The sequence below is a fragment of the Hippopotamus amphibius genome, chromosome 3 (assembly GCF_030028045.1).
Source record: "Hippopotamus amphibius kiboko isolate mHipAmp2 chromosome 3, mHipAmp2.hap2, whole genome shotgun sequence".
NCBI lineage: Eukaryota > Metazoa > Chordata > Mammalia > Artiodactyla > Hippopotamidae > Hippopotamus > Hippopotamus amphibius.
The window spans coordinates 98,983,248-99,005,268 of record NC_080188.1 but is presented as its reverse complement, the minus strand read 5'-3'; the positions used below and the strand labels follow the sequence as shown (position 1 = coordinate 99,005,268).

The window sequence follows — 22,021 nt, the reverse complement described above, 5'->3', positions numbered from 1 at the left end:
AATTATTCACATATTTTGCTTCATATATTTTGAGGTTCTGTTATTAGGTATAATTCTGTCTCTGCCAACAGCTGGGACTTTTCTAAAGGAAAGCCAGGTCTGGTACTGCTGCCTGCCAGCTAGCACATGCCTTTAAAGGCTGCCTCCTCTCCCCACCCCCCACCCCCCACCCCCCCCCCCCCACCGCCGCCACCACCCCGGGGGCCATGGACTTCCCTGCCTGAAACCTACCACAGCCTACAGGCCACAGCATGGAGGACCCTCGGACAGAGACCTCACTCACCTTCTGCTCAGCTTGATGCAGGGAGCGGGGGATGTTTCAGGGACCAACTCAGGATTCATGGTTGTCACTGGGACCTCACCCCCAACTCACCGTGCAGCGTTTCTACCCACTCCCCCATCCCCTGGGCAGGAAGGATACTCTGGGAACTAAGACTCCCCACCCAGGCAGAGGATGGTGACAACATGCTGAGGACAAGCATGGAGACCCCAGACTGGCTGGGGTCAGAGGCTGGTGATTGAGATTTCTGAAACACTACCAACCAGTCAGAAGAAATTCACGCCCCCTGCAGCCCTCACCCCCAATGATACCTTTAAAAACCTTATGCCCCGGCCAGCCAGGAAGATGGATTCAAGACAAGCCTATGTCGCCCATCTTCTTGGTTGGCACTCTCGCAATCAAGAAACACTTCTCAGGCTTCCCTGGTGACGCAGTGATTAAGAATCCGCCTGCCTATGCAGGGGACACGGGTTCGAGCCCTGGGCTGGGAAGATCCCACATGCCTTAGAGCAACTAAGCCCATGTGTCACAACTACTGAGCCTGTGCTCTAGAGCCCGTGAGTCACAACTACTGAGCCCACGTGCTGCAGCTACTGAAGCCCGCATGACTAGAGCCTGTGCTCCACAAGAGAAACCACCACAATGAGAAGCATGCGCACCACAACGTAGAGTAGCCCCTGCTCTCCGCAACTAGAGAAAGCCCACGAGCAGTAACAAAGAGCCAATGCAGCCAATAAAAAAAAATTAAATAAAAACAAATAAAAGAAAAGAAACCTTTCAAAAAAAAAAAATGTTTAGAACTGGGAGTTCCAGCAGTCCAGTGGTTAGGACTCGGCACTTTCACTGCCATGGGACTGGGTTCAATTTCTGGTCAGGGAGCTAAGATCCCACAAGCTGCACAGCAGGGCCAAAAAAAAAAAGGAAAGAAAAAGAACTGATATATTTTCTTGAGGGATTGACCCTTTACCATTGTAAAATGTTCTTCCACGTCTCTAGTAACAAATTTTGTCTTAAAGTCTATTTTGTCTGAGATTAGCATAGCCACTCCAGCTCTCTTCTGGTTACTACTTGCAAGACACATCATTTTTCTTCATTTCACTTGTATCTTTGTTTGTGTCTTTTAATCTATAATGTCTTTTGAAGAAAGCATTTAATTGGTTCATGTTGTTTTTAACCCATTCTGCCAATCTCTGCCTTTTAATTCAAGGGTTTAATCCATTTACATTTAAGATAGTTACTGATAAGGTAGGATTTATACCTACCATTTTGCTATGTTTTCTATACGTCTTCTTTTGCATTAAGAAGTACTTTTCAATGCACCATTTCAATTCCCTTCTTTTACTATTATTTTTAACACTTAACTTAAAACGATCTAGTTTGATTAATACAAACTTAATTTTAGGGAGCTCCCTGGCAGTCCAGTGGTTAGGACTCTGTGCTTTCACTGACAAGTACCCAGGTTCCATCCCTGGTCGGGAAACTAAGATCCCACAAGCTTCGTGGCACGACTAAAGAAAAAGATTTTTCCTTTGTCTTTGCCTTTTAACCCTTTAACTATGATGCATCTAAGTACTGATCTCCTTGAGTTTATCCTATTTGGAGGTCATCTTGGATACGGAGATTAATGGTTGTCACCAAATTTGGGGAGTTTATGTCTTCAAATATTCTTTCCAATTATTGGTGTATCGGTATACTTAATGGTGTCCCACAGGTCTCCCAGGCTCTGTTCATTTTTCTTTGTTCTTTTTACTTTCCATTCCTCAGACTGGATCTGTACTTACCTTAATAGAGATCTTAATTATATTAACAAACCTATTCCCAAATTCATTGATTTCTTTCTTCTGTGAGTTCAAATCTACTGTTGAGCCCCTCTAGTGAATTCATTTCTTTCATAGTTATTTTATTTTTCATAGTTATTGTATTTTTAACTCCAGAATTTCTATCTGTTTTTTTTTTTTTAATAATTTCTACCTTTTTATTGATAGCTTCTACCTGGTGAGTTACCATTCTCATACATTAATTACTTAGACAGTTTCTTTTAGTTCTTAGAACACATTTATAATAGCCAATTTAAAGTCCTTGTCTAGTATTACTGACTCCAACATCTGGACCCTTTCAAGGACAGTTTCTGTTGACTACTTTTTTCCTGTGTCTTTGTGTGTCTTGTACATTCTTACTGGAAACTGGCATTGCAGATAATGCACTGCACCTACCCTGGAACGCAGACCGCCCCTCCCCAGGGACTGCTGTTGCTACTGGTTTCTGTTTAGTGACCTTCCTGAACTAGTTCTATAAAGTCTGCAATTCCCTATAGTTTAAAGCTACTATGAGTCTTTGCTCAGTTAGCTTAGTGGTCAGTTAATGACTGGTCAGGAATTTCCTTAAATGCACTGAACGAGTAACTGTCCCAGACACTGCCAAGGAACTGTGTGTGTGCTGAGGCACACCTTCCACACTCAGGTAGTTATAACTGTGCCTCTGCCTTCACTTCTTATTTGTGCAGGGACTTAAGATTAGACAGAAGTGAGAGACTGGGGCCCTCTCAAGTCTTTCCAAGGCATACACACAGTCCTGCCTCTGTGCAGCCTTCAAGATCCACAGAAATCTATGAGAGCTTTTCAAAGCCCCCTAATGGCATGTCATTCTTCATATCTTTCTTCTAATATCTTTGCCCCCAAATGTGATATTAACTGCCACTGATCATATGCCACAAAGACACTAAGGGTAGGGCTCTTCCCAGTGAGACCAAATAATGACAGCTCTGCAAATGGGGCTTTTCCAGAGAGCTGCAAGGCCAGTCAACGAGAAACAATGCTCTGAGAAGAGGACTTCCGAGGGGTTCCAAATCTTATCTGTCCCTTCCAGTGGCTGCTAGGCTGCTGGTTTTCACAGCTACCATGGCTGTATGGCTGATGGCTTTCTACGCTGCCACAGAACATGGGAGAGGAGAAAGACAGCAGGTCAATTCAGAGGTTCAGCAGTGTTTCCTGAATAAATCTTCCTGAGATTATGTCAACTTCTGGTTCATTTCCAGAGTTCCAACAAAGTTGACTTTGACCATTTTTACCAGTGTTTTCACTGCTTTTATGTAGGGGTAGATTTACAGAGGTCCTCATGCCACCATTCTTACCAAAGGACATTTCTGCTATACAGTCAAAGCCATTATGAGTAAAAAGTACTTTACCATTCATGCCTCCTGTCAATTCTGATTTTTTATCTCCAAATTCACCCCTACATTCCACTCCTACTGCCTTGTTTCAGACCCTAGCCATCTCCTCTAGACCAGAGTAATCAATCTTTTCCTAACTGGTTTTCCTGCCTTTGAGCCTAGTCTAAAATCCATCCTTTATTGGGACTTCTCTAGTGGCACAGCAGTTACGACTCCGCGTTCCTAATACAGGGGGCCCAGGTTCAATCCCTGGTCAGGGAAGTAGATCCCACATGCATGCTGCAACTAAGAGTTTGCATGCCACAACTAAGGAGCCTGCCTGCTGCAACTAAGACCCAGCAAAACCAAATAAATAAATATTTTAAAAGAAAATCCATCCTTTGCATTCAAAATTACTATTCTACTAATTAAAAAATAAATTGTATAGTGTCACTCTCCTGTTTAAGATATGTCAATAGGCCACATCCCACAGAGGAGGTTCCCCATGACCTGGCTTTGGACTGCTTCTCCCACCTTGCTCTCCTGCCACATCCCTCCACCCAGCAGGCAATGCTCACCCCAGCAACCACCCACGACTCCTCGAGTGTGTCCCACCACCACTCGTGCCTCTGCAGTGTAACGCACGGTGCTCCCCCCTTTCATGGATCACCCCCTACCACCCTGTCAGCTCAGCCAGCCCTGACCCAGGCATTGCCCTGTGCCACCATGCCCAACCACCCTCTCCTGACCACCTGCAGCTCACCCTACTGAGCTGATCATCCCTCATTTTCACCACTCCTCTCATGCACTTACCACGCTGCATTACAAGGGCCTGAGCTACTCCGAGGAAAGAAATCGTCTCATTATCTTCAATGTTTAGCATGTGAGAGAAAAACAGCCACGACCTTTACAACACTCTACACAAGGCCCTGTGCCACCTGTCGCCCCACCTTCAATACCCCCAACCTAACCTCCTACCTAACCTTCTTCTTGGCTTGCTTTGCTGCAGACACATGGTCTCCTGCTATTTCCTCCATACACCGGTTATCTTCCCCCCATGAAGGCCTTTGTACTTCCTGTTCCCTCTGTCTAAGATGTACCCGCCACCCCCCCCCCCAATTTCTACATGACCCACTGCCTTCAAGTCTTTGCTCAACTGTTACTTTCAAAGCAAGACCAATCCTGGCCCCACTATTTGAAGTTGAAAACCCACAGCCCTGTGTTCCCCATCACCTTCTTTCCTTAATGTTTCTCTCTGGTACTTAGTGTCTTCTAACATACGATATGATTTTCTTCTTATTTTCTGTCTCCATCCACCAGAATGTGAGCTCCACAGGAGGAGGCAGTGCTGTGTGTTTTATTCACTGCTACAGTCCCTGGCATTCAGTAGGTGCTCAATAGACACCTGGTGAGGCATGCACGCCCAGCAGAGCGTGCATGCTGCACGACAGCAGCAGACATCTGGAAACTGCCCCGAGAGCTTTCAAGCAACGCAGGCAGGAAACAACGAGCATTTACTGAGCACCGGAATTGCCACCAATGCAGTGATGTTTTCAGCTCCAACAGAAAACTCTCCTTCGAGGGCCTCCCTCTCCCTCTCATCCATCCTATTGGTGAGTCTTGTCCATTTTTCCTCCGGAAGAATACTCTCCCCATCATCAACATCTCTTGTCTGGACTGTAAGAACTTTCAGCTTCCTCCTCCAACTTACTTCCTCCTAGAAGCCAGGGTGATCTTCACATATAGGTAGACCTGTCACTCACCTGATTCTTTTCAGCCCCCTCCTACATGAGACCTAAGAGAAGCTCAGGTTTCCTGCCAGGGAAGGGCTTCCAAAGCCCAGCAACCTGGCTCCTTTCTGCTCCTCTCCTTCTCACGCACAATGCTCCACTACACTGGACTTTCAGGTCCTGAAGCAGGACTAGCCCTCAACTACCCCGAACTCCTCTCCCCTCAGGACCCAGCTCACATGCTGCGTCCTCAGAGAGGCCTTTTATGAACACCCTACCTAAGGTAGTCTCCATTTCATCCTCCACCATGATGAATCATATTCTAAACACATTTCTGTTTTTAGACATTCGGGGCCAGGGTTTGAAGTGACTCTCTGGAAAAGGCAGGCATCCCAACTCTCCTGGGCTGGCTCATCATCACCACGACAGGACCCGTAAGCACACAGACAAGTTTCCATTCCCCACGCTCCACTACCGGCAAGACCCTGCCTCATGACACAGACCGTGTCAATGGAGCAAAATCCTATCAGACACCTTTCTCCCCTGCTTTCATTTCTGGGTCTCAGGGCCCTGCAAACTGAACCTTACGGTAAGTGTGCAAAAATACAAACTGCAGTGTTCTGTTAACAGAGGACAAGGCCCGCCCTGCTTGCCTGCCTCAAGTAAGAACTAGAATAAGGTGGGACGTCCCTGGTGGCGCAGTGGGTAAGAACCTGCCTGGCAATGCAGGGGACATGGGTTCCATCCCTGGACCAGGAAGACCCCACATGCCACGGAGCAACTAAGCCCGTGCGCCACAACTACTGAGCCTGTGCTCTAGAGCCCACAAGCCACAACTACTGAGCCTATGTAACACAACTACTCAAGCCCGCACGCCTAGAACCCATGCTCCAGCAAGAGAAGCCACCACAATGAGGAGCCCACACACCACAACGAAGAGTAGCCCCGCTCATCACAACTAGAGAAAGCCTGCGTGTAGCAACGAAGACCCAATACAGCCAATAAACAGATAACTTTTTAAAAAAATAGAATAAGTGCCTCGGTCATATGTTCTCTTTAAAATTCTACTTAGAAACTCATGCCAAACAAGCTGTGTAGTGAGAACCACCCACCCAAATTAATTTAATAATAAAAGGTATTATTGCGCCACTTAGGAATTAGAAGGTAAAAGTGCAAAACGTCAAATTATTCTCTCCCAAGACTTTCCCTCAAGGAGTGGTTAACCCAAAGTATAAACGATGGCCACGAAGGCTGTGAAGGTCCGCATGGTGGGTGTGCGCACGCATGTGTGCACGTGTATGTAATATATAAAATTAGTCAGAAACTTATTTAAAAGGAGAAAACTGTATGACAAGAGCAGTCACCACAACAACTTTGGACGCTGGAAAGACATGGCCAAGTGGTTAACCGACTCAGCCTAACAGAGCACACCAGAACCCAGCTGCCCGCAGGAGGGAAAAGCAGTAACAAGCAAACCGTCCCCATCAGAGCTTGAAAAGCCTCGGGGATGGGAGGCGCCAGGCACCTCAGGAGGCGGCTGTCAGGAGGCCGGGCTGGACGTCTACAGAAGGAGCAGCGGGCCCCTCCACCAGACCCCAGAGCCAGGCTGCCTACACCCCGAATCCCAGCAGAAGACAGCAGGCCCAGCCTCTGGAAATGCAGGGACACAGGAGTTCTAGGCCTGGTGACACCAGCGCGTGCTGGGGCGAGGCTCCGCACTCGGAGAAACACAACTGAATGACGGATGCCCTGAACAGTGAGACACCCACGCCCAGAACAATGGCAGCAGGCTCCCCACACTCACCTACCCCACTGAGCAGGAGAGGGGCCTGGGACTTCTTCTGAACAAGACGGAGAAGACGACTGACACGCAGTTTCCCCCTGTGAAACAGAGACCCCTCGCCCATCACCACACAGCGAGGCCTCCGCCGAAGCCCTGCCCATGCTGGCCGACACTGGTCCATGTGAGTGGACAGACACTGACCACCAGACATCCAGGATGGTCTCAGGGCACGAGCCAGAGAGCAAAACACACCCATAGAAAAAGAATTCAGAGCAAAGAGGCTTTGTAGAGAAGGAGGCTCCAAAACAATCAATAGTCTTACGTAAATAAAAGAAAATACAGCTTTAAGAACCAGATGCCACCAGAAAAGGAGCACTCAGACAATAAGAAAGCCCTCAAGGGGGGCAGGGAGGGGTAAGTTAGGAGTTTGGGACTAACACACACACACTACTATATATAAAACAGACGGGCTTCCCTGGTGGCACAGTGGTTAAGAATCCGCTTGACAATGCAGGGGACACGGGTTCAAGCCCTGGTCAGGGAAGATCCCACATGCCATGAAGCAACTAAGCCCGTACACCACAACTACTGAGCCTGTGCTCTAGAGCCTGCGAGCCACAACTATTGAGCCCATGTGCCACAACTACTGAAGCCCACAAGCCTAGAGTCTGTGCTCCACGAGAAGCCACTACAATGAGAAGCCCTTACACCCCAATGAAGAGTAGCCCCTGCTCACCACAAGCTCACCACAACTAGAGAAAGCCCGTGTACAGCAACAGACCAATAAATAAATAAATAATTTTTTTTTTTTTTAAAAAGAGAGAGAAAGCCCTCAAAATGTGGAGAAAAGGGGGACATCCCTGGTGGTCCAGTGGTTGAGACTCTGCTATTCCAATGCAAGGTGTGCGGGTTCAATCCCTGGTCCCCTGGTTAGGGAACTAAGATCCCACATGCCACCACATGCCACCCATGCAGGCAAAAAAAAAAAAAAAAATGTAGAGAAAAGGAACAAGCCTCCTCCACTGCTGATGGGAATGTAAACTGGTGCAGCCACTATGGAGAGCAGTTACCATGTGACCCAGCCAGCCCACTCCTGGGCATAAATCCAGAGAAAACTCTAATTTGAAAAGACACTTGCACCCCAAGCTCACAGCAGCACTATTCACAACAGCCAGGACACGGGAACGACCCAAGTGTCCATCAGCAGAAGAACGGGTATATATGTGGTATATATACACAATGGAATACTACTCAGCCATGAAAAAGAATGAAATAACGCCATTTACAGCAACGTGGCTAGACTTAGAGATTATCATACTAAATGAAGTAACTTGGACATAGAAAGACAAATATCACATGGTGTTACTTATATGTGGAATTTAAAATATGACACAAATGAACTTACTTACAAAACAAAAATAGACTCGCAGACACAGAGAACAGACTTATGATTATCAAAGGGGGAAGGTGAGAAGAGGGGGTGATAGATAAATGAGGAGTTTGGGATGAGCAGATACAAACTACTATGTACAAAATAGATAAACAACAAGGTCCTACCGTACAGCACAGGGAACTATACTCAATATACTGTAATACCTACGATGGAGAAGAATATGAAAAAGAATATATATATATATGAATCACTTTGCTGTATACCAGAAACTAACACAACACTGTAAATCAACTATAGTTCAATTAAAAAAAAAAGAAAGCCCTCAAATTGTAAAAGTGATAGGAGAGAGAAAAATTCAAAAGGGCTGGATTACAAAGTTGAGAGTCTCAGAAGACAGAATACCACAGAGACAAAGCAATGGAGGATGAGAGATAAAAGGGTAAGAAAATGTAAGCCAAGCAGTCCACATTTCAACTATTATTAGAAGATTAGTGAAAAAGGAGAAAGTGGAAAAAAATTATCAAAGAAAATAAAACAAAAACATTTCCCCAAACCCGCAGGACATGAATTTCCAGAATGAACACAACCACTGAACGCCAGGTCTGGGCACAGCACGTTACCATTTCAAACCACCAGGAGCTAAGAGTGGAGCCAGGCCTTCAAAACTGAGGAAAAGTTACTTCCAGTCTAGAATTCCACCCAAGCCGAATTCTTAATTAAGTATGAAGGTAAAAAATACTTTTTTTTTCAAAAATGCAAAACCTCAAAACAATTTTACCTCCTATGCACTCTTTCTCACGTGCACAAAAGACGTGCACCACCAAACCGAGTGTAAACAAACACAAGCCCAGAAGACAGACAGGCGGACTCCAAAGAACAGGGGTCCAGCCAGAGAAAAGACCCTCAGGGCTACGTGACAGGAAGTCCCCAGAGGGCAGTAAGCAACAACCTGTCCAGAAGACAACAGAACTGACCACTCAGGAAGGGTGTTCCCATGGGGGAAGGAGGCACTGAGAGGCCACCTGCTGCGTCCAACCACATTAAGGGGGATCTTACAGTCATATCCAAAAGCTTGGGGCTGAAGAGCAACAGGTGCAGTAAAAGGTAAGCAAAGCCAGAGGCAACAGCTAAGGAAATTCCCTGGTGGTCCAGTGGTTAGGACTCTGTGCTGAGGGTCTGGGTTCAATCCCTGTTCGGGCAACTAAGATCCAACAAGCCACATAGCACAGACCAAAGAAAGAAAAGAAAAAGAAAAAAAAAGGGCAACAGCTAATTCCAAAGAAAGTAAAGTTGAACCATCAGATAAAAAAGGTGTGTGTATATATACACAATGGAATACCACTCGGCTATAAAAAAGAATGAAATAATGCCACGTGCAGCAACATGGATGCAACTAGAGATTATCTTACTAAGTGAAATACGCCAAAAAGAGAAAGACAAGTACCATATGATATCACATATCTGGAACCTAAACTATGACACAAATTAACTTATTTACAAAACAGAAAGAGTCACACAGAGAACAGACTAGTGGTTGCCAAGAGGGAGAGGAGCTGGGGAGGGATAGGTTGGGAGTTTAGTATTAGCAGAGGCAAACTATTATATATAGAATGGATAAACACCAAGGGCCCTGGGCTGCCACAGGGGCCCATGCCCCAGGCACACAGTGGTGCTCAGCAGACGCACCAGGGAAGGACTGTTTCTCCAGGCACGGTGGGAGTGGTTGGCCTCGACAAGGGTCCCAACCCACTACTAAAGGGAATCCCCTGGGCACTTTGTGAGATGCTCAGGCCCAGGCCCCACCCCAGAACAGCACAGGGAACTGTATGCAATACCCTGTAATGAACCATAGTGGAAAACAATATACATGTCTAACTGAGTCACTCTGCTCTACAGCAGAAATTAACACCACACTGTAAATCAAATATCCTTCAGTTAAAAAAAGAGTCAAACCATTATTCTCAGCTAAGAAGAATATTTTCAGACATTAGTTAAATGCGATAGATTAATGAGATGAAATATTGTAACCTATTAGAGAATGGGAAAAGGAAAACTTAGGTAAGTTAAATCCTCAATTTCCACAGTAAGAGGTCAATAAATAATGACTAAATGGGGAAAAATGCCCATGAATGGTATGTAATTTAACATGCAATTTATAATAAATAATCACATTTTTTAAGTAAATATGAGAAGAGAGGGATATAAAATGAAAATAATTGACTCCGAGGTTTAGGAATGGGGGAATGAGATGAGGGTCAACTTCTTAAACTGCATTCTTGATTTTAATTTTTTTCATTTTTTTAAACACTTAACTGAGGACAAGAAAATAACAAAAATGAACATAAACGGGAAGACCTGCCCAAGTACTTGTTATAACCCTATCCCGCTCCCCGCCATACCGAGACGAATGACCCGCTCAACCCACGGGCCCTGACCTTGGCTCCTCAGAAGATCTGGTCCCCGCCAGAGCCACCGCTCCAAAAGCCACCCTCCCCACACTCCACGGCAAGGACCGCATGGCCCCATCCTTTCAGCTCACTAGGTCAGGTAAGCAAACTCTGAAGCCCACTGCCCCGCCCCAGACTTATGACCCACCCTCTCTCTGTCCCGCTCCCCATCCTCACCCCCTCTTAGCCAGCCTCAATCCCCACACATAAACCAAGCCCGACCCTTCTCCCCGAGCTGAGCACTTGCTGGCAAAACCACCCCCCCTGCTGAATCCAACTCGTGGCCGAGTCTGAGCGTTCCTGGCAACACCCCCCAGCCACTGCGCTGGCCCCATGTGTGAAGCCAGGGAGGCCCTGCCAGCTCTTCCCAGGGCTGCCTCCAACGCCCCCTCCCCCTCCCCACTCACTGGTTGAGAAGAGGAGGGGAGACGGTTAAGGAGGCTCTGAACCAGGGTAGAAAGGTGAGGACCCCTAGGAGGTGGGGAGGCAAAGCAGTCAGGAACTCTCCCCACGGGTAAGCCCTCCTCTGCTGCCCAGCCTGGCTCGCACCCCTCCAACCCCCGCCACCGTCCACCAGCACTCCAGGGACACCAGATCCCCAGCGACCCTATCTAAATTGCAACCCCCTTGTATTTTTCCCTTTGTTTCCCCCTTCGTATAGTATGAAATGCACAGTTTATTATCCTTATTTTACCTCTACCTCCCTAGAATGTAAGCCACATGAGGGCACACATGTTTTTTTTGCTCACTGCGTAAAATAGACACCCAGTAATTTGTTGAACAAATGAATGAATCTTAAAAAAGCGTTGTGGACCCTACTGTGACAGGTAGAACGCCCCCCCAAAGATACTCACACCCCAATACTAGGATCCCGTGAGCTACCTTCCCTGGCAAAAGGAACTCTGCAGACGTCAGTAAGACAGGGGAATGACCCCGGGTCATGGAAGCCACCCAATCTTATTGCAAAAGCCCTCTGAGCACAGGCTCTCCCTGCCTGGAGGGAGCGGTCAGGGAGCCCCAGCTCTGGAGAGGGATTCACCAGAGGGGCTCGGGGAGGGTCCAGGGGGAGAAGGAATGTGGAAGAGGAGTCACATCACCTGCAGAGTCTCCAGAAGGGACTGCAGCTCTGCTGACACCTTGGTTTCAGCCTGGGAGACTTGGGCATAACGCCCTGCTGCCAGGCTGTGCCCGCTTCTGACCCACAGAACACGAGATGCTACATGACTGCCGCTGTGTGCTGCTAAACCACGCTCCTGGGTCAGAGCAGCCACAGAGCACTAACCCGCCCCACCCTCTGCGCCACCACTTCTTTACAGCAAAGCTCTGAGGGAGCTGAGACTCCTGTTTCCCAGTTCTTCTCCTGCAAACCACCCTCTCAGGCTCAGCCCTGCTCAGTCCTCTCCTGTGACCCATCAGACCAGCCCCACCCCCACCCCCCACTGGTTCCGGCTGCTTACGGCTGGCATGTCTGGAGCTCTGGCCATCCACCTGGACAGCTGGCTCTGCACTGTGGTTCCGAGGAAAGACCTGGAGCCCAGCAGCCTGGGTCTGGGTCCTCGCTTGACCACTTCAGGGACACTGCCTTGGGCTCCTGGGCCTCAGCTCCCTCCTCCATAAAACAGGGAGCATCTCAATACCTGCTGTAAAGTGTCAGCACAAAGATCAGATGTGTGAACACAGGTGAAGTGCTTGTGATGATTTCCACTCCCTCAGTCAGCTTCCCAGGTCAGCTTCCCAGTCTGTGGTTTCAAATGCTACCTAGAAACAATGCAGCCACTCTTACCTCTGGCCCAGACCCTGCCTCTGAATTCCAGTCTTGGCTATCTAACTGCATTCTCAACATCTCTCCCCAAAACCTACTAGCCAGAAACCAGGACAGGATTTACCCTCCCACCTTAGGCAACTAAAAACCTGAACAAAGTTATATGAAACAATAGATTTCAGACTCTGGACAACAGACCATGGAAGACAGTGATCACTGAGAGACAGGAAACAAACAGGAGGAGCCTTACCACTGCCCAACTCACTGCTAAGGAGAGGAGACAGCAAAGGAGCCCAGAGGTGTCCCTGAAGTGAGGAGACAGCACAGGAGGCTGGAAGGCACACTCTTGAGAGAGGAGACAGACAAATAGGTGAGGAAAATCCATCCTGTCATTTGTCTACCCTCACAAGAATTTAGGTTTCGGAAAGCATAGGGATTCTGTCCATGTGGGTAAGCACTGAATCCCCGGCACCTAAAATAATGCCTGGCACACAATGGGCACCCAGCAGATTTCTCAAATGCATGACTGAAAATAAACAATTATGTCAAAAAATAGAATCCAGAAAAATAAAGAAATAAATTTTGAAATACCTTCAAAACACCCTTTACTCTTGGGGTTGTATCAAAATTACAGCTAAACAGCAAGAACATAATACGAAAAACAGAGTTTTCTTGGCTACTTATAAAGCAGATTTATATTAGACCTACAGCATATGCTACATCAGAAGCTGCACACCAGGCAGACGTCAGCGCCAAAAGAAGAGCACCTCCTGTCCCTCTGTGATCAGCTTTCCCATGAGACAGTTCAGGTGGCCCCAGAAGCAAGGGATCTGCGGCCCCGCCCCGTGGAGACCACCTCAGAAAGGCTCAGGGTCCCTCCGGAGGCCTCCCCCTTCCTCCATCTCGGGGCTACGGAAAGCTGGGTGTGCTACTCCAGGCAAGGACAGCTCACGCTGGAGCTAAGGAGCAGGCGACGGAAGTCTGAGCCAGGGAGCAAGCGAGCGGGACAGAAGCCACAAGCTAATGGACTGATGCCGCGGAGGCTGTGAGGTCGCGCTCCAGGGAAGGAGGGCTCGGCAGGCTCCCGGCGCAGTCTGCGCTCCACCACAGGGCGCTTGCGTTCTCAGACACAGTGAGGTTCCAAAGAAGGTTCTGATCTGCTTGTACCATACAAGAACCCCCCCCCCCCCCACACACACACACAGGACAAAAGCTACCGAGCTGTATTTTTCAACAGCAATAAATGCAATCCAAAAGTATTCCAAAATACTCATTTTCTTGCTCTGTTTCTTCTACTGTGCTTTAAAAGACTGTTCAACATCAACGTAGTGCCCTTTCTCAGTGCTGTTTAAACTGCAACAGAAACACATAATTGCTTTCAACCCCATCACACAAAGGAAGGCCAGCCACAGAGAAAGCAAAACACAAATCCCCACACAGCACCACCTGCCCTAAGGAGCTCAGGGTACTCTAAGTACTAAGTAACTAATCCTCACCACACCCTTCTGTTGGGGGGGGAAAGACCTTGCAATGCAAAATACAAGCCAAGTCACCCAATCTGGATTCTGGTCTCCATGCTTCTAAGCAACCCTGCAGATGGGGGTAGGTGGGAAGAGCCACACATGGGAACATCCTGAATACAAGCAGCGGGTGAACGCAAAACCACTGCAAGTCTCACTGGGGTTCTGTTTCTTGTTTTTGTTTTTTGGCCGCGCTGCACGGCTTGCAAGACCTTAGTTCCCTGACCAAGGATCGAACCCAGGCCCTCAGCAGTGAAAGCACAGAGTCCTAACCACTGGACCGCCAGGGAATTCCCTCACTAGGTTTAAGTTTGGGGCAAAGTGAGGATTCCAGACTGGGTAGGGCTACAATTTGCAAAAGTGAGACAGAAAAGGGACAGAATCGGGATATGACCCAAACCCCCGATCAGAAGTTTCTGCCTTACTGAACACATCCAGCAGTCAGCCAGACACTCTCTGCTTCCTGAGGCACCAAGAGGCTCAGGGAGCTCCACGGGCCAGAACCGAGCCAGGGAAGGGGACGTCGGCTTCACCACAAAGACGTTCCTCTCTTCCTGGGGCACTGGGCCGCTGCAGGCACATCACCGCCCCGCTTAAACCTGTGGCACCCCCACTCACACAAACCCCAAGGGACAGATCACAGGCCCACCCCCCACCTGCGTGCCTCCCACTGCCCCATCTTCCATGGCAGCTCCCACAGAAGCCTCTGTGACCCCACTGCCCTCACCCCCATCACGAGGTGGCTGTGAGTCCTGGCCTTCCTCCTCTGCCAACCGTGCTGAAGGAAGTGAAGGCGGGCAGGGCAGAGACTATATCCCGAGGGCAATGACAGCACGTGGGGCGAGGCTGGGCCTCACCTCTCCCCTGTGGCGCCACACAGCGCCATCCCCACACCCTTCTTGGTCCTCTTCCCAAGTCGGTCTCCAAGGCGCTGTTTTAAAACGGTGCCAGTGCCGCTTCCTCCTTACGTGCTCTTTACTCTCTGCGTCTTGGCGGAACCCCTACAGCCCTCTCTCCAGCAGAGGGCAAGGCCAATCTCCCCACACAGCCTCAGCTCCCACCTCCACGAGGGAACGCCCACTTGAACCCATCCTGAAATTCTCTTCCTAATAAAACGACTCACTGCTCTTCATGACATTTCAACAGTGTCAACTTTCATCCTAAAGTCAGGAAGACTCTGAAGAAGGCAAATGCCAAAATCAGTAAACACGGTTTTGCAATCTGACATCTCAGATGTCATGTGATCTAGTGAAAATTGTTCATTCCTGTTTTCTTAATGAGTATCATTTCATTTATTTTGTGAAACTGGCAGCAAAGTCACTTAACTTACTCCATGCTGCACCCACCAGAGGCTGACAGAAGCCATCAACTTCCTAACTCCCAACGCGGAGTCCATATCCAACCCCAGTGCTGACCAGAGCGGGGGGGGGGGGGGGGGGGGGGGGCCGGATGGGAGGGGTGCATTCCTCCATTCATTTCATCACAGAGAACAGGCTGGGGAGGGCAGACCAGACATGCTTCACCGGAAAAGAACACTGGACAAGGCCTCAGGCAAACAGGAAGCATTCCAAGGTGGACGTGAACTACCTTTTGTGGATGTCCAAGCCCCTGTGTCCCTTTATTATGCCCTTTGCCCTCCCTCTAGGACCACCCCACCTCCAAACTGGGGAGCTCCCTCAGGGCAAGGACCCACCTCCTCCAGTCTGCCTGCACATCCCCTCACCTCACGCTGCACTCGGGAGTCCTGAACACCAGAGGTACTCGAAACAGATGCAGGCGGGAACTCACCTCCTGCCCTGTCTGCCTGCTTGTCTACCTGCAAGCCCCTCAGGAGGCGGGGGCTCCATTCCTCAGAACCCCATTAGTATGTCCCACGACAGGCCCAGATGCCACCCCAGCACATGACCATGGGCCACAGCCCCCAGGCATCCCGGAGGCCCACTCACGGGGAGGGGACCACACAGCTTTGCGGCAGCGCAGAGCCAGACGAGTTTGCCAGACTCACAAAAAGACTTTCCATCCTTGGAGGCTTAGAAGTTTTGAAATCTCAGCCAAGCGAGGCCAGCCTCGAGCCCAAGAACCTGCAAGTGATATTCAAGGAACCCAGAGCCCCTGCTATTCAGAGCTCCCCCCTGCTATTCAGACCCCTCTCTCTGGTCACATTAACACAAAACGCCTTTTCCCACAGCACTCCTGAACCTTACCCTTGGGTCTGACTCTATTCGATTTTTTTAAAGCCAAGAAATGCCATTTAATCCCACAAAGACAGCCTTTCCAATAATTCCACAACTACAAAAATTCTGACACATGTCATTGCCAAAACAAACAAAGTAAAAATCATTTTAAGAGGAAAGAGAAGTAACACTGAGTATCTGGCATGAGAAAACACTTGTCACCAGGACATTTCAACGTCTCATGAGAGAAAGAGAGTGAACCCCCTTCAGAGGCGCCAGAAGGGAAGCACAGGGAAGAACACACAGGTATTTCCCAGAAGCAGCAACTGCCAGCCTTGGCAGAGACATCCAACCAGACCAAAGCCTTCCTTCCTCCCCAAGCCTGGAGGTCCGCCCCTCCCCGAGCCTCATCACATACTTCCTAAATCGGTTTCTAAGGAATATAAATTATGCATAAGAGTGCAAAAGAAAATATGCAAGAAGAGCGCTTTTTTCAAAAAGTCAGCATTTTTTAAATGTACAGACAAGACGAAAATGAACCTTAATTTTTTTTAAATCTTTAAACGTTAAAAAGCAGACTGACAATCTCCGATTCTGATCTTTACTACTACACAGGAAAATCAAGTGCCAACCCTATGTTTCACTTTTACACTGAAGTTTAAGCTAAATTAAAATTTTTATGTTCAGTTTCTCCATGTCCAATTTATGACTCATAACAAATGGAATTTTACAAACAAGCAAAATTTTTTAAACTTAAGTCATGCTAAAATATAATTCAAAGGAGTGCCCAGTTTCAACAAAGTTAACAGAAGCAGAGGGGATCAAGTTTTGCGGCGACCGACCGCCGTGAGCAGAGCACTGACAGTTACCCTACTAGTTTATCACTGCGCCTGCAGCAAAACTGCATGCTTTCTCTAAGAACATGGGAAATTGTTTTTTGCCAAATGGCTAATTACGTCTGCCCACTTGAATCCCTTCACTTGAGTGAGTGCCTGGAGGGATTAAATAAAATGCCTCCAAGGGCCATGGAAGTGTCTCGATTCATCAGTGCAGCCCCAGCCCCCGCCACCACGTGCTTGGAGGAATAAATGGCAATTTCCTGCCCACCGGCAACGTGACTGGTCCCACAAGAATAGAGACCTATCACTTCTCCCTCTCCAGCGCAGTCCTGGTTACTCTGCAGTCAATTTCGACATTTTCAGCAGCATTCCACATTCTCAGCAACATTCTCATATTGGTACATCAGTGGCAATGCCTAAAGCTCCTCTGCTGAAACTACCACATGTGTAAAAGCAAACAGAAGTTCCAAAACAACTGAATACATAGCAAATAACTATCATTTTCCCAACTGCAGCAGTTCTTTCATTTTGACTCCACTGCTTGAATGGATGGACCTCCAGGAATTGCTGAGTGAGAAAAGCCAATCTCAACAGGTCACATACTGCAGTTTCACTCACACGACATCCTTGAGAGGTGACTAGAGATGGAGAACAGATTAGTGGGCAGGGGCTGACTATACAGTGGAGCACAAGAGGGCTTTGTGATGGTGAAACAGCTCTGTATCTTCACTGACGTGGGGTTACGTGAAGCTGTATGTGATAAAAGCACACAGACCTGAGGGTCCAGTGGTTAGGACTCTGAGCCCTCACTGCCAAGGGCACGGGTTCAATCCCTGGTCGGGGATCTAAGACCCGCAAGCCGCGAGGCCAAAAAAAAAAAAAGTACACAAATCTACACACATACACACACGCGCATGCACATGGCAGTGCATACAACACCAAAGAAACGTGACTACGCCTGGCAGACTGCACCAGTGTCAGTTTCCTGGTGTTGAAGCTGTACTGTCATGAGAGATGTCCACCTTAGAGGAGGTGGACTGTCTATTTCTTTGCAATCCTGTGACTCTGTATTTATTTAAAAATAAAGAGTTATTTTGAAACTGGGACTAAATAAAAGGATTAGAATCTTTTTAATGCCAATTAAAAACCCAGTGAAAGAAACAGTTCATTAACTCCCACACACCGAACTCAGGGCAGCCAGACTCAGCCGGTTGAGGCTGGTGCGAAAGGACCAAGTTAACTTTTGAGGCACTGAACTGGTTCACTACCTGAGCCACAAAGCCCCATGGACCACGAGCACACGGCACCTTTCAAACCCTGGAGAACGTTCACGGCCGCCAGCGCAAGAGGCGCGGCGCTCCCAGCCCGCCCACCCACTGCAGCGGACCCCACAGCCAGGCGCAACCCTGGGGCCAGCTCCTGCGGGCACAGTGGAGAGGCTACGTCTGCGGAAAGGGAAAGGGAGCTGCGATTTCAGAGCTGAGACGCTTCAGTGATATCTCAGCTGCAAATCCACCCGCCGCGTGGCTGGAGAAGCCTGAGCTGTGGCCGCCCTCTCCCCACAGAGCCCGGCGCCCTGGCTCACCCTGGCCCCAGGAAAGCAGCGCCGGCGGGCAGGGGCAGCAGGCCCCCCTCCCGGCCACTGAGGGCTGGGCTCAGAGCAGCTCGGGGCAGACCTGCTCCTCCTCCCAGCTGGGTGCCCCGCCCTGGCCCGCGGGGCCCTCTAGCCAGTGCAGGCCCCTAATCAGCACTGCCTCCTCACCCTCCAGGTGGCCAGACACCACACCAGGCAGACGTGGCCCTCAACCCATGGGGCCTGGGGGGTGGGGGGCACAGAGCTACGAACTGGTGATGCTGCTCTGAGGGAAGAGGACAGTGCCACGGCTGATGAGGGGGTAACAGGTGTGGGGTGGGAAAGCTGGTTCTGAGGAGGGGGCCTCTGCCAAATAGAGACCTGCTGCCACCTCCCGCCCTCCAAAGGATTAGGCACGTCTTCCTACAGACGCTCCCTCAAGGAAGACCTGTCTTATTCTGGTCTACACCACTGGTTTGGGGGGGGGGGGGCCCCCGCAGGGCAACAGCTGGAAACATTTTTGGCTGTCATCATGAAGCATTTAGAAAGCAGAGGCCCGGGATGTTGCAAAGCCCAGGACAGCTCCACACAACCAGTGATCAGCCCCAAAGACCACAGCACAGGGCTGGAGAAAGCCTGTATACACTCAGCTGACAAGCCGAGGCCCCGCTCTGTGGCACACCCAGCATTGCACACGTCTAGTGCACAGATGATCAGTCCACAAAACTGAAAAAATGGGTTTCAATCTCAGTGACCTGTCCAGTGCAATTTTCTTCAAAAACGGAAGGACAGACATCACGGCTAATTTACAGCGGCTGTGCCCAAGGGGCAGCTGAAGCAGCAGCACGTGTACACTTAGCTTTACAACATGCATCACGATCGTGAACACTGCTGTCCAGGAAATCACATTACACAGCAAAGGAAGAGAGAAAGGATACTGCCCCACCTGCAAAAGCACAACCTCAGGGTGTTTCCACACAGACTTCTTGCACAGAAAGGGAAGGAACAGAAATCTAACCTTCCAGTCTGGGTCCTCCATCCCAATCTTAAGGAGGCGCCGGGATTGAGGGAGGGTTCAGGACAACAGCATGTACCAGATGAAGTTACAAGCGTTCTTTAAAATGTGCAGTAAACCTCAGGCACTGAAATCCACAAACGTTTGGTAGACAACAAACAAGAAATACAGCCAGACAGAAAAGTAGCTGTGGGCTTATTTTCTTTTAATCAAATAAAGGGGATGCTACCTGAAAACCAAAAGGAATTTCTGCACACCAAAGTCAAAAATGCCTTGGTGGACCAACGGTGCACCCAAGGGCCTCCCGGGCCGTCTCACCTTTTGGTGTGGATTTTTCCACTCTGACGGGACGCGTGTCGCTGAGAACGCTGTCCCTCATCAGAGACAACGGGCAGAGCAGCCGTTCCCCTAAGCCATCCCGCCCCCCACAGCCCGGTGTCCAGACCCTCTCGGGAGCAAGTCATTTTAATCAGGACCTAACAAGCCGCCAGAACCCGGGTCAAGGAGCTGCTTCCCGGGCAAGACGCGGCTTTCTCTATTCCCACCCTCAGTGAAAATCCACGCTCTTTTGGAAAACGCTGGGTTAAACGCTCCATTGCTAGAAAGACCGGCCGACTGCTCGAGATGACATCATGCTGGGGAGGGGCGCCTTCGCCAGAAGCCCCTCAGAGATGCCCACAGCCCCCGGCGCGGGTGCAGAACGCCGCCCGCTCCTTTGCACCCCGGACCCCCGCACGCCCCCACGGCCAGGTCCTCACCTCGCTCCCCACCAGCCCTTCGCCCGCCAGGTCCCCGCCCCGGACCCCCGCCCCCAGCCCCCAGCCCCCCGCCCACAACCCCCGGAACCCCGGCTCCGGACTCCTGCCCCCAACCTCCAGACTCCTGTCCCCAACCCCCGGACCCCCGCCTACAACCCCTGGGCCCCTGTCCCCAGCCCCGGGAACCCTGTCCCCAACCCCCGGACCCCCGCCCACAACCCCCGAATCCCAGCCCCCGGACCCCCGCCCCCACCGCCCGGACCCCCGCCGGCCAGCTCCGCGCCCCGGCTCCCGAAGGCCCGACCTGCCAGCCCTTCACCCCCGGCTGCGCTCCCGCCCCCCGCAGCCCGGGCCCGGCGCCCGGCCACTCACAGTTGCGGATGTCCGAGATGAAGACCGCCAGGCCCCGCATCCCGTCCCCCTTCGACACGGCCGGCATCTTCGGGCCCGGGGAGCGGCCTGGGCTGGCGGGCCTGGAGGAGGAGCGGGCGGCGGGCGGCGGGCGGCGGGCAGCGCGAGCGGGAGCGGGGAGGAGCCGCCTCAGCCCAGCCGCCCCAGGCTCCAGCGCCGCTTTCGGGGCCGCCGCCGCCGCGCGCGCGCACGCACGCACGCTCGCAGTCTCGCGCACGCTCGCTCGCGCGGCCACACACAGCGGCCGGGGCGCGGGGGCGAGCACGTCGGCGGCGGGCGCGTCAAGGCAGGCGCGGGGCTGCCGTGGAGACCGCCGCCGCGGGCGGGGCCGCGCTAGGGGCTGCGGGTTCGCGTGTCCCGGGCCGCCGCCGCCCTGGCCACCACCCCCGGGCTCCGCCGCGCGGAATCTCCACCACCCTGAGTTCCACCCTGACGCCAGCGCCCCGACCCCCCCCCAACCTCTCACCGCCCCCCCTAGCCCAGGTCCCGGGGGACCAGTCTCCATCCAGTCTCAAGTCCCCCGGGCTGTCCAGAGCCAGGCCCTTCCTTTACAAAGGGGAAGACTGAGGCCTGATGAGAGAACGTTCCACTCCCATCCCTAGACAGCACCAGGTGACCATGGTCCTCAGTGACTAGCCCCACCCTGCGCCGCTGTTGCCACCAGGCATCTCTGCAGCCTGGGGAGGTGGAGGCGAGGGCCACCCCTGCGGCCCACCCGCAGTGCACTGCAGGGGCCTCGGCAGGGCGGGCACAGACCCCAGGGAGCTTGTTTGGAGAGCAGGTGGCCCTGCCGAGCTCTCCTTCGTGAAGTGGCATGGCTCTGAAGAGCATCCTTCCTCACCTGGGGTCATCCAGGCCCTGTACTTGGAACCAGCCCAGACCTACCTTGGCTCATTTCCTCAGTTCCCGGTGACAGGCCAGGCCCGGGTGGACCCTGGCCAGGAGGACGAAGCACCCAGGATCTGGTCCTTTGGGACCCCTGGGGGAAGCCAGAACCCGTGGAGCCCCAAATCCTTATAAGGCGGCAATTTCACCACCTTCCAAGACCTTCCAAAGAGCTGGGCCAGTAGAGGGCTTCCTGAAGGAGAGACCCCCGGGGTCTGCATCCCAGGCCAGGAGGTAATACTACCACAGCCAGGCCAGGGGACTCAGATGAGGAGACTGTGACCCATACCCAGGAGCCACTCA

The 22,021-nt window shown here is 50.9% G+C and overlaps 1 protein-coding gene across 5 annotated transcripts in view; it reads right to left on the bottom strand.

Moving 5' to 3' along the window:
- AP2A2 (adaptor related protein complex 2 subunit alpha 2) overlaps nt 1-20,994 on the bottom strand; it is a 66,103-nt gene extending 45,109 nt beyond the window's left edge. For 3 of the 5 annotated variants that reach the window (XR_009052611.1, XM_057726814.1, XM_057726815.1), the window contains exons 1-2: nt 14,791-14,819; nt 6,967-7,039 (exon numbers count right to left, since the gene is read on the bottom strand). Coding sequence is in view for 4 of the 5 variants with exons in the window: in XM_057726814.1 (XP_057582797.1) it covers nt 6,967-7,039; nt 14,791-14,796 (79 nt within the window). In the remaining variant the exon portion in view is untranslated. Of the gene's footprint in view, nt 1-6,966; nt 7,040-14,790; nt 14,820-20,794 lie in introns of those variants that run through there. The other 2 variants (XM_057726817.1, XM_057726818.1) reach the window with 1 other exon arrangement.
- Nucleotides 20,995-22,021: the final 1,027 nt, after the last annotated feature.